At 43.7% G+C, this 16,768-nt stretch overlaps 1 protein-coding gene across 1 annotated transcript in view; it reads right to left on the bottom strand.

Annotated features, from left to right (window-relative positions):
- Window positions 1-16,207, bottom strand: part of LOC147109356 (uncharacterized) — a 37,999-nt gene extending 21,792 nt beyond the window's left edge. The window contains exons 1-4 of the mRNA XM_086002308.1: window positions 16,067-16,207; window positions 9,029-9,061; window positions 7,039-7,050; window positions 4,343-4,750 (exon numbers count right to left, since the gene is read on the bottom strand). Coding sequence (XP_085858434.1) covers window positions 4,343-4,750; window positions 7,039-7,050; window positions 9,029-9,061; window positions 16,067-16,207 — 594 coding nt within the window. The remainder of the gene's footprint in view (window positions 1-4,342; window positions 4,751-7,038; window positions 7,051-9,028; window positions 9,062-16,066) is intronic.
- Between the last annotated feature and the right edge of the window lie 561 nt (window positions 16,208-16,768).

Raw genomic sequence — 16,768 nt, 5'->3', positions numbered from 1 at the left:
TAATTGGATAGCCAAAACTGCACACAGTACTCTAACTGTGGTCTAACAAATGTTTTGTGTCATTACTTATTCTTATACTCTATGTCCTTATTTATAAAACCCAAAATTATATTGCCCATTTTAATGGCTTTATCTACCTGCACTTGCACTTTGGGAAATTATGTATTTCAACCCCTAGTTCTCGCTATTTATCATTCAGCGTCTTTTCATTGTGTATACTCCCATGTCTTGTTCCTCCTCCTAAAATGTATTGGCCCAGAAATTCGGGTCTCCACGGGTGAGTACGCACGGGGTACTCAACTGTAGGCCCAATGGAAGTGCCGGTTTCTTGCATGCACTGCGCATGCGCGGGAAACCGGCACTTCCGTTCCTCTGAACGAAGAAGTTTAGAGGTCGAACGCGTGCGCAGGAGAGGCTACGCATCGAACTTCGTTTTTTTTTTTTTAAAAACAGGTTTTCCTGGGAAGGTAAGCCTACAGAAGTTAGAAATTTAAAAAGCAGGCGTAAGGCCTGCTTTTTACAAGGTAAGTGGTGAATTAATTAAAATTAAAACATTTTCTCCACAGGTTTATTATTTTTAAATACTTTAAAGCAAGGTAAGTTTATTTTTAGCCCCGTTAGAAAAGAAAATTATTTTTTTCAAAAATGTAAATTATTGTTTAAAATGGTTATTTCATGTAATTTATAGTTTATTTAAAAAATGTGATTTAAAAAAAAAAATGTATTTGAAGATTCAGTGTTGTTTTGGGGCCGTAGTATTTATAAGTCTTGACAGCACTTCCTGTCAGACTTACGAATGGAGCATTCCCTGCTCCGATTGGCTCCCCATGGCCCACGTGATCCCAGGGAACGCATCGAACTAACTGCGCCCCTGGGATACGCAAACACTGCGCGCCGACAGCTGGACCAGGCCCCGGATCTGAATTCCACGGGGGCCCACAGCTCAACGGCCGCACGCAAGGTAAGTGCAGATCGGGGGCTTACACCTGTGGGAAGCCCCCGACCCGAATTTCTGGGCCAATACCTTACACTTTATCCATACTAGTTTGCATCAACCCTCTGTCTGTCTTCCTGAGATTTTTAATCCAAAGTACACTACTGTTTGCCAAACCCTTACTTTTGTGTCGTCAGCAAATTCCTGCACTGTTCCCTCTACCAAAGTCCAAATTATTTATATATACACACACCGAGAACAAGAGTTAACCCAGCACTGACCCTTGGGTACGTCATTTACAACCCTGCTCCAATTTGAGCAACACCCATCTACCCACGCTTTGATTCTGTAAGCCAACTTTCTGTCCATGCTGCTACATTTTCTCTTATTCGATATGGCTGAATTTTTGTAACAAGCCTTATGACCATAAATGTAATTGCCTCTGCTATAAGCTCCCCTTCCTCTACCTCCTCCTTGCTCCTGACTGCCCCAACTCTCCTATACACTTTACTCCCATCCCTATCACTCTCTCTCTGCATTTTTTTTCTTGACCACTCCAAGTCCCATCTCCTGTTCCCACAACACCCTCCCCACTCAAGTACCCCCTTCTGGCCAACACACTCACCAACATTATTACTGGCTCCCTTTCCCTTTCAAAACTGCTGTTAAAAAGCCCAACTCTACCTGTCAACTACTACCCAATGTCTAAACTGACTTTCCTCTCGCTCGATGGTCCTCAAATATGCTGTCTCCTCTTAGCTCTACAACCAGCTCTTCCAAAACTTCCTGTTCAAAATCCTTCAGCAGAGCTTCAACCATACAGCACCAAGACTGTGTTAGGGCTGTAGACAATACTCGTCTGCTTCAGACAGATCTTAATGTGTTGGGAAATTGGGATCATGACTGGCAAATGATATATAACTTGGATAAGTGCAGTGTTATGCGTGTGGGCAGGGCAAATGCTCAACATTCATACACCCTTCAGGGAAAAGCATTCAAGAAGGTGGAGATAGAAAGATATTTGGACATTCTGGTGCATACATCTTACATCTTTAAAGTTGATTGAAGTTTATAAGATAATGAAGGGAATAGATTGTGTTCCAGTTGATGGTTTGTTCCAATTAAATAGATTAGGGAGGACCAGGGATCACAAATTTAAGTTGTATAAGGCCAGATCTCAGTTAGGTGTCAGGAGGTGGTTGGGGACTAGTAGACCTCTGGAACAGGCTGCCGTTTCATGCAGTGGATTCTGATTCACTGAATTCTTCAAGCGAGCGCTCGACCTGTTTCTGGCTGGGGCGGAGATCACCTCTTACAGAAGGTAGATACTGCAGGGAACTCGGGGCCAGAGTGATGATCTGGACAAGTTTCGATTGCCTGGATGGGTCGGAGAGGAATTTCCCAGATTTCCCCCCAAAATTGGCCTGGGTTTTTTCTGTTTTTCGCCACTCCCAGGATATCACATGATTTTGAGTAGGGTGGATAGTATATATTGTGAACTACAGGTTGAGCGTCCTGAATCCTGCAACCTCGGGACCGAGGCTGAGCCAGTTTGTGTGTTTTTCTGGACTTCGGAACGTGTTTCTGATGTCCGAAGTCCGGAAATATCGCAACCTGGGCTCGGGTGTTTCCGGATTTCAGACATCAGAAACATGTTCCGAGTCCGGAAATGCCTGGGCCCAGGTTGCGATATTTCTGGTTTTTGGACGTCACCTTGTAGTTCTTCTCCTCGCAGGCCTTGTGATCCTCGCTTCTTCGCAACACATGGTAAGCCTCCCTCTCTTGTTTTTGCAATGCAGTACTCTAACTGTACTTAATGTCAGCTTCCCAGCCTGTATCTTTTGCTACCATCTTCAAATTTGACTTTTCACTGGGCCCGGCTGGCGGCGGAAACGGTTTGACAGGGTGTCCGGATTCCGGAACATTTTACGGATTCCGGACAACCCTGCCACCAATCGTCCCGGAGTCCGGATTCCGGAACTCTGGATTTTGGACGCTCAACCTGTACAAGCTATCGCAATTGTGTGGGACAGGTTTGGAGGAACAGAGGGTCTTTACCTGTCCGTCATTGTTCATATGTTCATAAGACGGCCTGGCCAAAGACATGAATAGCACCCTCAGAGTCTGTGATCATACAGCATGACCTTCTCGAAACCTCTCCACAGCATTTTATACAGCGACAATGCCATCCTCCTCTATTGCCTCTCCTCTGCTGTCCAGATCCACAGGATTGCTCCCCCCCAGTTATACTTTCAATCTGACTTCTCTTCCTACCTCTGTAATGTCACCTCTAATTCCCCCAAGGGTCTACCTTTGGCCCCCTCCTCTTCCTCATCTACAGGCTGCCCCTCCGGCACCTGGTAAGCTTCCATATGTATGCTGACGACACCCAGCTTTACTTGTCCTCGTAACCACCTCTGTGGACAAGTCAAAATTTCCTCCAATCTGAACATGAGGAAACCTAAAGCTTTTGATTCAGCCCCTGCTATCTTGTCGATGACTCCATCATACCTTGCCACAGCCATATGCTCAGGCTGAGCCAGGCTCTGCAAGCCATGACATTGTATTCAGCCCAAAACTACACCCTATCCATCACCAAGACTACTTACTCCCATCTGTGCAATATTGCCCACTTCTATCCTTACCCTGATGCTGAAACTTTTATCCACTCTAGTGTCACCTCTAGGCACAATTTCTTCAATGTGCAACTTAGCGGGCTTACATCCTCCATCAACTCCAACTTCTATAAAACTCAGCCACCCCTATCCTGTCCGCATGCCTGTTCTTGGCGACCTAAAGGAGCTCCCTGCTTCCCAGCACACGGAAATTAAAATCCTTGTCTTCAAATCATTCCATTCTTTGGTCCTCCCTATCTCTGCAACCTTCACCAGCCTTATATCCCCTCTCATCCTTCAACTCTGGTCTTTTGTGAAACTCATGCTCTCTTCACCCCACCACTTGCGGCAGAGCCCTGTGCTGCCTCAGCCCTATTCTGGAATTCTCCCTCCTGCCTCTCCATCTCCATTTAAAATCTTCTCAAAATACATATTTTCAACTCTGCTTTCAGTTACCTTTCCTAACTCTCTTATCATGGCCGGCACCTAATCCTTTATCTATTTAACCCCGACTCCTGCCCACTGTGTGAAGTTTCTTGTGATGTTTTTTATGTTAAAGGCACTATATAAGTACAAGTTGTTACTATAATGCATGTTTGATCATACCAAGAGAATGAAACAGAAATGTGATCCACATACAAGACATAGCTACTAAAGTGCAAAAGACTAAAACATCTGAGATTTGTGGATTCTCAATTAGAGTTACATGTAACTCACACTGAAAACAAGTTCTACAACTTGTTGAATACACAACATACATTACTCGTTTATTTCAAAGAAGATCAATACTTACCAACACCTGTTGACCAGGTTGATTAGGGGCTTTAGGTGAACCAAAAGGAGCAGGCACAGGTGGGCCATAAGGGCCTGGCTGTCCAGGTGGGCCATAAGGGCCTGGCTGTCCAGGTGGGCCATAAGGGCCTGGCTGTGCAGGTGGGCCATAAGGGCCTGGCTGTGCAGGTGGGCCATAAGGGCCTGGCTGTGCAGGTGGGCCATAAGGGCCTGGTTGTCCAGGTGGGCCATAAGGGCCTGGCTGTCCAGGTGGGCCATAAGGTCCAGGCTGTGGGGAAGGCCAAGATCCAGGCTGTGGGGAAGGCCAAGATCCAGGCTGTGAGGAAGGCCAAGGTCCAGGCTGTGGATTTGTAGAACCAGCATTCAATTTGGCAGGACTTGGGGGATCAGGATCTAATGCATCTTCCAACTAAAAGATAGAGATATGTGTTTTTAAAGCTGACTATAGGATCGAAAAATATAAGTATATATAAATAATTAATGCAATATAAATACATAAGGTTGATGCTTTGTCTTTTTTTCTCCTTCCCCCCCCCCCCCCCCAAAAAAATCAACTTTTGTTGCACTAATATTTGAGCAGATTCATGACTACAGCGAGAGCCGTAAGTCCCGTCAAGGAAGAAACTCACTCAATAGCTCAGTTTTTAGGACACTGTCCAGTAGTGCATGGAGCCACAGACCAGAAAGATCCTAGGTTTAATCACTTTCTGTGGGGAGCTAGGTGATCTCATCTGGACAACAGATAGGGCACTACAGTTAGCCCTGGACTAAGATGGAAAAAAACAAAAACAGCCAGGACTCCTGCTTCCATGACTGCTGAGGCAATGTGCACTTATGTTGACATTGGGCAAGGATGGGATTAGGGCTTGCTCATAGCTTCCATTGTTGATTACCATATAAGCTTGTGTACCAAAGTTTGAGGGATAAAAACTGTGGCTGTCACAGTAGCTTTGGCTAGACAACCCCTGGTTGAATCTGGCCCACTTCATGATTTCAAAAGCTTCACTGAGTAGCTCTCAGTTAAAGAAATGCCCATCAGAAAAAGCTGATACACTATCAGAGAATAAAAAATAACAAGACCTCCTTGTGCTAGCTCTGAGCAGGAGCACAGCGGTTTGGCATATACCACCACCCCGCAGCACTGTCCTTTCACTTCAGTGTGGACCTGAGGTCTGGTGGATTCTTGAGATAGTTTCCAATTGGAGGAGGAAAGTGACAATGGACTTCTCAGAGTTGAGTGCAGGGGTGGGAAGCCTGCCATCAAGGATTGGTTGATCAGTCAACCTTGAAGCAACCCGAAAGACAGCACGTGTGTGCATGTGAGAGATGCACAATGCTTGGGTGAGATAGATTGACAGAGAGAGACAAGCAGACAGAGAGTGAGAAAGAGAAATTGTGTGAGAAAGAGAGTGCACATGCGAGCAGAGATGGAAATGCAGTGGTCCAATGACTCCAAACATACTGAGAGTTAAATGTAGTGTTGAATTGCAAATAAGGCAATTGGTTTGTGATTTTCATAGAAAAAGAGACAGAATCAGCAATGGGAACAGAGAAACACTGGTAAAGACCCCAGAACCTCAGGTAATCAATGCAGAATTTGACAACATAGAAACATAGATAGGAGCAGGAGTAGGCCATTCGGCCCCTCGAGCCTGCTCCGCCATTCAATGAGATCATGGCTGATCATCCAAACTCAGTACCCTGTCCCTGCCTTCTCCCCATATCCCTTGATCCCTTTAGCCTTAAGAAATATATCTAACTCCTTCTTGAATATATTTAATGAATTGGCCTCCACTGCCTTGTGTGGTAGAGAATTCCACAGGTTCGCCACTCTCTGGGTGAAGAAATTCCTCATCTCTGTCCTAAATGGCTTACCCCTTATCCTTAGACTGTGACCCCTGGTTCTGCACTCCCCGGCCATTGGGAACATCCTTCCTGCATCTTGTCTGTCTAGTCCTGTTAGAATTTTATAAGTTTCAATAAGATCCCCTCTCATTCTTCTAAACTCCTGTGAGTATAAGCCCAATCAACCCAATCTCTCCTCATACGTCATTCACAAAAATCAGCCACAACAAACCAGTGACTATGATAAGGTCTCTTCTTGACTCAAGACTTACATTAGAGAGTAAACTGTACATGATTTAACACAGATCTGGCTTACTACTCCTCTGTACCTCATTTTGGTCAGCACACTTGCCTACTCCTGGCCCCACCCCACAATCCTGTCTATTCTGGAATATCCAATGCTGCTTGATTCTCTTTAGCTCCCACTCTGGTCTGGCAGAACAATTTTTGTCAAATTTCCCACATGCTGAGCCATAGGGCATCTTGTCTGTGGATCACAGATTGCTCTCGTTTTTTAGTGCAAAGTAGTGGTGGGTGGGAGCGTGGGGGGAGAAAGCATCATGCAAGAGGTAGCCTGCCAATACTCACAGGTAGAATGGCCACTGTGGAGCACAAATGGGTGGCAGAGAAAAAGGGCACAAAAATTGGAGGAAAAAATAAAGGTGCATAACTTCAGATTTAATCATTGGTTAATAACAAACATTTTATTCCAACATTGCTAAAATAGAATTTCCACAATATAACTTTAATAGTCTTCATGAATATCAATTGTTAGAAAGCTTTGTTTAAGTTTTACTTGTACTTTGACTCGGCAGGAATCTTGCATCTAGTTTTCTACACATACATACTTACAGATAATTCATCCTGAAAAACAAAGAGAAGAGATGACATGTTAAAATGAATGTTTGCAACAAAGAAACAAACTTCTACAATTCAGAATTGAACTAAAGCACAAATAGCAGGATACATGCATAGAAAAATTGAGCCAACACCACAAACATTGGTTGAATGCTGAAGTTAGCGGGGCATAATTTAATTCAACTGCTCATGTGGATGGAGGAAGAAACTGTAGAAAGAGAAGGGAGACAAACTGTACTGGAATGAACAATCTTTGTAAACTTGGGGCACTCCATAGTTTTGAATATAGTTAAAAGGAGAGAGAGAGGGAAAGTATTAAGTACTCCAGGTAAATTACAGCACAGGTTGCAACTCTGCCCTACTAATTTACTGCTAACTGTGGGAAATATGAAGATGAGTAAATATTTTGCATTCCAAAACACTATTCTACTGCCAATAGTACAAGTCTGCTGCAGAAAATGATACAAAATTGGATTTAACAATACAAATAGGACTTGGAATGCTGGACATGACTAGTGTCCAAAAAAAGGAGTATTTCAGGCTTATTTTGCATGCCTTTAACTTTACTGGAATGTGGGTAGGACCAGATACCTAGAATGGGTGTGTAACAAGCATCGCTAAGTGTCAACCCATACATATCTGTAAAACTGCATTGTTCCTGATGGTTTGTAGTTATTTTTCCCATCTATTACAGAAAGGTAGCAACAGCCTAAAGAAAAAAAATAATAGCAACTGTGGAAACCACCCTATAACATAATTAGGTGGTTTCTATACAAACAGAAACTGCAGCTAGTATTATCTACAACATGCAACAAATTTAATACAAGTAAGAAATCTCCCCCACCCCCAAGCTATGCACAACCAGGCCACACTACTGTATATGGCTTCATCAGTATGACCCAATGGTGCTGCGAGATGATGACATTTTGTGGCATTTGTTCAAGCACAGACACGATATGCGTAGATGTGATACAGATTTTTTTGTTACTTGTATACCGAATAAAGTATGTGCCGAAATGATGTGTTACCGTTGATGGGAGAATTTTCAGTACATCTGCGCCTTTCTCCGAGTTTATATTTTAAAAATGTACCTTGTAGGATAAATCCCTATAAAACTATAGCCCTGGACCACCCCTGTAGATCTAGCACTTCACGTTAAAATGATTATAGAATAGGCTTCAGCTTAGGGCACACTGGTAATTTAAAAAAATCAAAAAAAATTGCTGGAAACACTCAAACAAATGTTCTAACAATGGGCCCAGGCCTGAAACATGAACTAACTTGCCCGTTCTTCCCTTACAGCTGCTCCCTGAGTGTTTCCAGCATTTTCTGCTTTTATTTCACATTTCCAGTAAATGTTCACACTGAGAATCAAGAAGCCCACTTGAATGCCCCTGATTATAATCACTCCACCATTGGCAGCCGTGCCTTCTGTTGCCTTGGCCCTAAGCACTGGAATTCCCTCCATAAACCTCTCCGCCTCTCTTTCCCCCTTTAAGACACTCCTTAAAAACCTCTTTCATCTGCCCTAATTTCTCCTTATGTGGCTCGGTGTCTTTTAACACCCCTGTAAAGCACTTTGGGACGTTTTACTATGTTAAAGGTGCTATATAAATACAAGTTGTTGTTGTCTTCACCCTCCTCCTTCCAGGGAAGTCCACATCGTTCCTATTCTTTAATGTCAATCTAAAATCTCCCTTCTATTTCCCACATTACAACAGTGACTACACGTTAAAAGTACTTTATTAGCTGTAAAGCGCTTTAGGACATCCTGAGGTTATGAAAGGCGCTAGAGAAATGCAAATCTTTTTCCAGTGAGACTTCTGGCATGCCCAAGAAACAGAGTGAGAGCGGCGACAGGACCCGAGCTAAGCTCGGCCAGTCACACTGCTCTCCGCGAAAAAATGTTTGAGAAGCTATAGTTTTTGAGCCATACGAAAAACAGTCCATTCTAACAGAGCAGGAAAGTTTCGACATTTCTTACCATGATTCTGCTGAGGATGACGGAGAGGGAAATCTGAAAAGAGAAAGGGACGAAATAATCAAGTGGTGCCGGAGCAAGAGGAAGAACCCGCCCCGGAGAACCAGGAAAACCGGAGCAACAACTTTCCCCACAACTGGACACACGGCAACCAACGCTTCCCGGATCATCAGGCTGGCCTCAGCCCCGCTTCAAACCCCAATACCCGGCCTGAGTCCCACATCAAACCCCAATACCCGGCCCGAGTCCCGCATCAAACCCTAATACCCGGCCCGAGTCCCGCATCAAACCCTAATACCCGGCCCGAGTCCCGCATCAAACCCTAATACCCGGCCCGAGTCCCGCACCAAACCCCAATACCCGGCCCGAGTCCCGCTTCAAACCCCAATACCCGGCCCGAGTCCCGCACCAAACCCCAATACCCGGCCCGAGTCCCGCTTCAAACCCCAATACCCGGCCCGAGTCCCACATCAAACCCTAATACCCGGCCCGAGTCACGCATCAAACCCCAATACCCGGCCCGAGTCCCGCTTCAAACCCCAATACCCGGCCCGAGTCCCGCTTCAAACCCTAATACCCGGCCCGAGTCCCGCTTCAAACCTCAATACCCGGCCCAAGTCCCGCATCAAACCCCAATACCCGGCCCGAGTCCCGCTTCAAACCTCAATACCTGGCCTGAGTCCTACTTCAAACTCTGCGATCTGCGCCCAGCCTCATTTGTTACAGTTTTTCTGAACTCCGCCAACGCCCTGATAAAGTAATCTTTCCCTGCACAGAATCTGGGTGGAGCTGCAGAACTCAGTTTAGACATGCCCTTGTTTCAAAAATAAATGGAAAACTTGTGACTTAACCGCCTTTGAATCGTGGGGCTAGCAGTGGATCAAGTGAAATCGCCTCCTGATAAATCGTAATCATATGTCTCATTGTTATATGTTGACTGGAAATGTCAATACACCTTGAATTTGTGAGGATTATAACATTGAACAGGTTGGTCAAGCAAAAATTACTGCTGGAGGGGAGGGGGAAGCTGTTATGTACTGCACAGAAAGAAGGGGTCAAACGGTGGAGGTGGACAACATCTGCCGCTGTGGTTGCCATCTTCATAGAAGAGCTTTAAATGACACCGTTACCAGTCTGCAACAACAACTTATATTTATATAGCGCCTTTAACGTAATAAAACGTCCCAAGGCGCTTCACAGCAGCCTTCTCAAACAAAATTTGACATCAAGCTGCGCAAGTAGATATTAGGACAGATGACCAAAAGCTTGGTTAAAGAGGTAGGTTTTAAGGAGTGTCTTAAAGGAGGAACAAGAGGTAGAGAGGTTTATGGAGGGAATTCCAGAACTAAGGGCCTAGGCAGCCGAAGGCATGGCTGTCAATGGTGGAGCAATTAAAATCGGAGGTGTGCAAGAGGCCAGAATTGGAGGAGCGCAGAGATCTCGGTGGGTTGTAGGGCTGGAGGAGGTTACAAAGATAGGGAAGGGTGAGGCCATGGATCGATTTGAAAACAAGAATGAGAATTTTAAAATTGAGGCATTGCCGGACCGGGAGCCTATGTATTTTAGAGATCATAGGAATAATGGGTGAATGGGACTTGGTGCGAGTTTGGATACGGGCAGCAGTTTTGGTTGAGTTTAAGTTTATGGAATGTAGAAGATGGGAGGCCGACCAGGAGACCGTTGGAATAGTCAAGTCTAGAGATAACAAAGGCATGGATGCAGGTTTCAGCAGCAGATGAGCTGAGGCAGGTGCAGAGTCGGGTGATGTTACGCAGGTGGAAATAGTTAGCCTTGGTGATGGAGTGGGTATGTGATCGGAAGCTCATCTCGGGGTCAAATACAACAGTAAGGTTGCGAACAGTCTGGTTCAGCCTCAGACAGTTGCCAGGGAGAAGGATGGAGTCGGTGGCTAGGGAACGTAGTTTGTGCCAGGAACTGAAGACAATGGCTTCAGTCTTCCTAATATTTAGTTGGAAGAAATTTCTGCTTATCCAGTACTGGTGTTGGGCAAGCAGTGTGACAAATTAGAGACAATGGAGGGGTTGAAAGAAGTGGTGATGAGGTAGAGCTGGGTGTTATCAGCGTACATGTGGAACCTGACGTGTTTTTGGATGATGTTGCTAAGGGGCAACATGTAGATGAGAAATAGGAGGGGGCCAAGGATAGATCCTTGGGGGGTACCAGAGGGAACAGGAAGAGAAACCATTGCAGAAATCTTTGTTTTTTCAAACAAAGATACTCAAAAGCACGCCTGGAATCTGAAATAAAAATAATAAATGTTGGGAATGTATGGCAGCTCAACCAGAATCTGACAATTTGTTCCAGTTTGTAACTTGTCTTGTCTAGCAAATCCCTTGAAACTCAATAACTAGCAATAATTCTGGTGATATAACATCAATATTTGAGAAATATTTGTTTTGTATTGTTTTAACAAGGCCAACACCAGTAATGTTGTAGCCTTGTTTGGAAAACTGCAGAGAAAACTATTGTTCGCTCCCAGAATCTACATTGAATCATGTAATGTTCCAGCACAGAAAACAAACCATTTGGCCCATCAAGTTTGTGCTACTGTTTTTTCCATATGAGCCACTTAGTCTAATCCCATTCTCCTGCTCACTCCCATAGCCTTTAATACTCATCTTTTTCAGGTAAAAACCTAATTCCCCTTTTGAAAGGATTTATGAATTCTGCTTCAACAAGGGTTTGTGGCAGGGAATTCCACATTCAAAGCACTCTGTGCAAATAATTATTTTCTAATTTACCCTTTAATTCTTTTTGTGAATGTCTTTAAATTTGTGCCTTCTTGTTAGCACCTTGTGGACTAGTGGAAACAATCTATCATTACTTATCATGTAATCATACCTAATAATGAACATGTTGTACTCCTACACACCAGTATGTCATCTTGGTTGACTTAAACAAAGTAACTTCTAACTACACTTCTGTAACTAACCTTCTGAGTCTGGATGAAAGCCCACCCTAACCTGACTGTTAGTGTGTGCTTTTGCCCTCATTTTATCTCCCTGCATTCACTAACAGAGGATGGGGCTGATCCCAAACAAATTCTGTTGAGCACCAGAGACCAGGGACTTCCCAACACAATGGGTATGAGGTGTCTAGCGATTATTGAGACAAGCTAATGAATTGCTTATGGTCCTCGCTGTTTGCGGAAAGAACGTCAGTGGCAGCTCGTTAGCATTCAAACTACCTTTTGCCTCAGTGCTTTCGTTTTAAAACTTGTGTGTGAATACACTGTGCTTTAAAAATCCACCATTTAAATGCAACTCTTTCCTTTAGAAAAATGGGTAAATATTCCGAAATGTGCTACGAATATGTAAACCAGACCTTTGGGAATACAAAAGCTGCATCTCAAAATTCGGCATGAATCCAAAAAATACATACAGAATATCAACAGCATGGCTTTACACACTATGGTGACTTTGTGCGATAGTGTAAAACGGGCATTAGTGAATCGGCAACCCATACTGCATCTCTCCCGATTTTTAATTCTATTAACTTCAATGGAAATAAAAATTGGGAGTGATGTAAAATAGGCTGCTGATTCACTATCACCCAGTTTACACTATTGCACAATGTCAAAATTACCCCCTACATCTCTCTCAGCTTACAACTAGGGTTGCAACATGCCCAAAAACGGACAGGAGATGGCGTTCAGGATAGGAGCAGAATTAAGGACGACTGAGAGCAACCGCATGCAAAAATTAAACAGGAGCATTCAATAATGAATAATAGCTGGAGTTACTGTACTGAGCTGAACAAACGCCATTGAAAGGTTTGTGAGATGCTGCTGATTAACAAAATGCCCCATCTTAAAGTGAATCTGTCCTATTACAGCATTTTAACTCAGACATTATAACACTGAAAAATAATCCTTTTCTGTTTCTTAAATTTGAACTTTAATGCTCCTTTTGAACTATATTAATCTTTCTTCTATGTAACATAATTATGTTATGACTTGTGATACTTGGTAACTAGTTATGTTACTTTTAATAGGCATGCAGTAACACCGGTTAAAATGACCTTTATATTTACCTGCCATTGCTTTTCAGTTCTTCCACCACTGGTGACCCAGGTTGCCTGCCATTTTTTTAGCTTCAACATTTTGCTGCAATTGCCGACCACTCCCCAAAAAATGTTCAAACCTCCCAGATGCCCTGAATTTTTCACAGTATCTATATTTTAAAATATTCGCTGGCACCACTGAAAAAAAATTAACTCCATCTCTGACCCAGTCCACTGGTCCATCACAGTCATCCCTTCTTCTATATGTCTGCCTCACTTCCCATCTAGTTAATTTTTTTGACTTATCTTGTCCCCGGCATTTTTAGTGCACCTTTCCTTTTTAACCTGTTCTCGGCTCTTCCTCTTCAGTTGTAATGGCCATTTAATATTTTTAACGGCTGATTGCTTAGACCATTTCAGTTCCCCTATCCGAAACCATGGCCTCCCTCTGGTTATGGCCTGGCCGTCTCAAAGGATAAAGTTATCGGGAGCGAGGCCACAGATACTGGCTGGGGGTGAACAAAGAGGTGTATGTGGAGACATGCCAGGCAGAAAGGAGTTGTGCAGATAGAGACACAAAGGGAGAAATGGGGACAGAAAGAGACAGATATTTTAGTATTAATCAGAGAAACAGGTTAGTAGTTTTGACAGTGTGGCGGGAGTTGTCACATTGCAAATACGTTAAAAAATTATGTTTTGGCCAGTGTTTTAATGATAACGATTGAGACTTTGACGATGACCATAGCAATGGGAACTAAAGGAGAATGCAAGATCAGTTTGCACTAAATTAGGTCCAGTCCCACACCAACGTGGCTGATTCTTAACGGACTTCTGAAGTGGCCTAGCAAGCCACTCAATTGTATTAAACCACTTGCAGCGGTTCATGCAACCCACAAGCACCTCCTCAGGGCGACTAGGATGGGCAATAAATGCCGCCCTTGCCAGTGATGTCCACATTCCAAAAATGAATTAAAAAAAAAAATACAAGGGCTTTTAAATATCTTCCATGATTTCAACCTGCATATTATCTAATCATTTTATACCACATTCAGGTAAAATTCATAAATGGTGATGGGATGATTTCTCTGAAGTTGATATCTCATACCATGAAACTCATTGGGGGCAATTGTAACCTAAGCCGCCCGTCGGGAAACTGCAGTCAATGGAGAGTGATATTGGGTGGGGTGTAAAACCGACTTTCCACCCGATCCTGTGGGTTTCTTGCCTGCCGAGTGAAGTTCAAATTGCCCCCATTTGTGTCTCCTTTTGTGTCTGTTCACTAATTATCAGCTCAATTCCACTACTCGCCCTCATCAGTTACTATCTATAATCCATCACTTTTCAGTCTGTACTGGGAATTATTGTTTTTTAATCACGTTCAACATTGATACTCGTTGCCACACTCAGGCAGTGCAGTAAAATGAGTTTTGCATTTGACTTGACAGTACTAAAGCTCGTGTGTAGTCTGGACAGGATGCTTTCAGTTTAGCATGAAGCAACAATTCGGCACAGAATTTAAGAAAAACTTGGTAAGAAATCAATATTTCTGGAAGTTGTCAGCATGGGACTGATGTGCTGACTGTGAAAGTAGAGGCGTTGTATTTTTGCCAAGGGTGGAGGTGCCAATTATCTTCATTTATATGTCTAATTTGGATCAGAGTAAGCAGAAACAGCCTCAGGTGAAGCAGCAGCGGTACATTATACAATGGAAACATTCTGACAAGTCATGACACTATCATCTGGCATGGTATGATTCACATGTGTCTGAGACCTGTAAAGCACCGCATGTGGTACATAATTTGTTTCTTTTGAGTCGGGTGGGGGGGAACACCTACAATGATACCCCTCAGATCCAGTCTTAGCTCCGGGAATGCCAATTGTACTCAATTTCAATTTCAATTTTATTTGTCACATAACCAAATACAACAAGTGAAATCCAGTCAGTGAAATGCTTTTTTCTTAACGAGCCGAGCACACCAAGCAGCAAAGGACACTTAGCTGCCTGGTACGCACGGAGCCCGCAAGGACGGCAGCCATCTTCATCGGCGCCATCACAATAGGGTCCGCTCTCGCCTCGCTCCGCCTTTCCCGCACTCCTGAATATGGATGTAGTGTTTTGTCTGTACCTGTCAGTTTCTGGTGTGATTGTGGATTTTAATTTGTACCTGTCTGTCTCTGCTTTGTGAGTGTGGGCTTTATTCTGCAGCTGTCAGTTCTGCTATACTTTGTGAGTGTTTGACTGATTCTGTATCTCTTATACTGGTAATGTATGAGTGTGTGAGAATTATTATGTAATTGACAGTCTCTTGTATTGTACTATTCTTGCTCTCTGTAACTGTTGGATTCCATTCCTTCGTGATCCTAATTAAGGATATCTTCTTTTACTGTAAAATTTGCTATTGGGAAGAGTCCAGTCATTTTCAGTTGCTTTGTTTTAGGAGTCACAATACTTTTCAGATTCAAGTTTTGTATAACTTCCATTCATTTGCATGCCACTTATATTGTCAGGAAGTCCCTTCAAAATGTAGGATTTATTGAAAAACTGTTCAATTACAACAGGTTTAAGTTGCAAACAGTTAGTATCTACAAATTAGATCCTAAATCCTATGTGTTAGAGGGAAATAATTTTGTTTGATAATAAGCCAGTTGGAGAAGGCTGAAAGCTTGGAGAGTTAGGGATCTATTCCCGAACATTGCACGGTGGGTGCAACACCACACCTGCCACAAGAGAGCAGTGTAGAAACAGGCTGGTAGGCCCAAGCACTGGCAGTGTAGGCAAACAGACTGAACAAGGTTTGAGGAGTATTTCAGGCTGAGCTGAGAGTGTGCACCAGCTTCATTATAGCCCCCAAAATGATGGTAATTTATTCAAATCACTGTCGCAATGAATTCCGCATAGTCTTCTGCAGCTCAGCTCCACATCCAATGGGCACTGGGCAGCCTCCATGCTGAGTGCAGGAAGAGGCTCTCTGGAAACTGGGACTGACAAATTTTGGAACTGTTGTGATATCAACTTGCCATATCGTAGTTCTGCGATTTTTTTGGGGGGGGGCTGCTTCCTGTTGATTTTCTCCAAAACAGATCTCCATCTGTTCCAGACACAGCATTCTTACTGGCACCAGCTGCCAATCTTAGGCACACATTGCTCAGCATAGACATGACATTAGTTCCAGTGAAGGAAGGAAAGGCAGCTCGGGTGTTGGCGCCCACCCGCAATCAGCCCAGGGTTGCTCACTTCTCACAATCAGGCATTGTCATTGGAAAGTTAAAACGGGCAGCCCATCTGACGATCTGATCCCACATCACCCTTTCAGAAATAACAACAGAAAACGCTGAAAAAACTCAGCAGGTCAGGCAACATCCGTGGAGAGAAATTTGAGTTGACGTTTCGGGTCGAAACCCTTTTTCAAAACTGGAAAGGAAATAAAATAGATCGAAGGCAGGGCTGCGATCGAACAAAAGAAGTAAAAGAGACATTAAAAGGTATTCAAAACCAGACAAGATGGTAATAGGCCAGTGGAGACAAAAGGCAGCTGAGATTAGGTGTGAAGTGTACTGGCAGGATAAGAGACAGCTGCCAGGTGGGAGAGAGAAACAAAAGGAAAGGGGGGGGGGGGGGGGGAAAGGAGGACCCAAAGCAAAGGGGTGGAAAAAAATATAAGTAAAAAAGTAATAGGGGCCGAGGTTATGATCTGAAATTGTTGAACTCGATATTGAGTC

This window comes from Somniosus microcephalus, chromosome 12 (genome assembly GCF_052327205.1).
Source record: "Somniosus microcephalus isolate GS21.2 chromosome 12, FLI_Smic_1.0, whole genome shotgun sequence".
Taxonomy (NCBI): domain Eukaryota; kingdom Metazoa; phylum Chordata; class Chondrichthyes; order Squaliformes; family Somniosidae; genus Somniosus; species Somniosus microcephalus.
The sequence above is the reverse complement of the archived record's forward strand: the minus strand, read 5'-3'. Positions and strand labels throughout refer to the sequence as shown.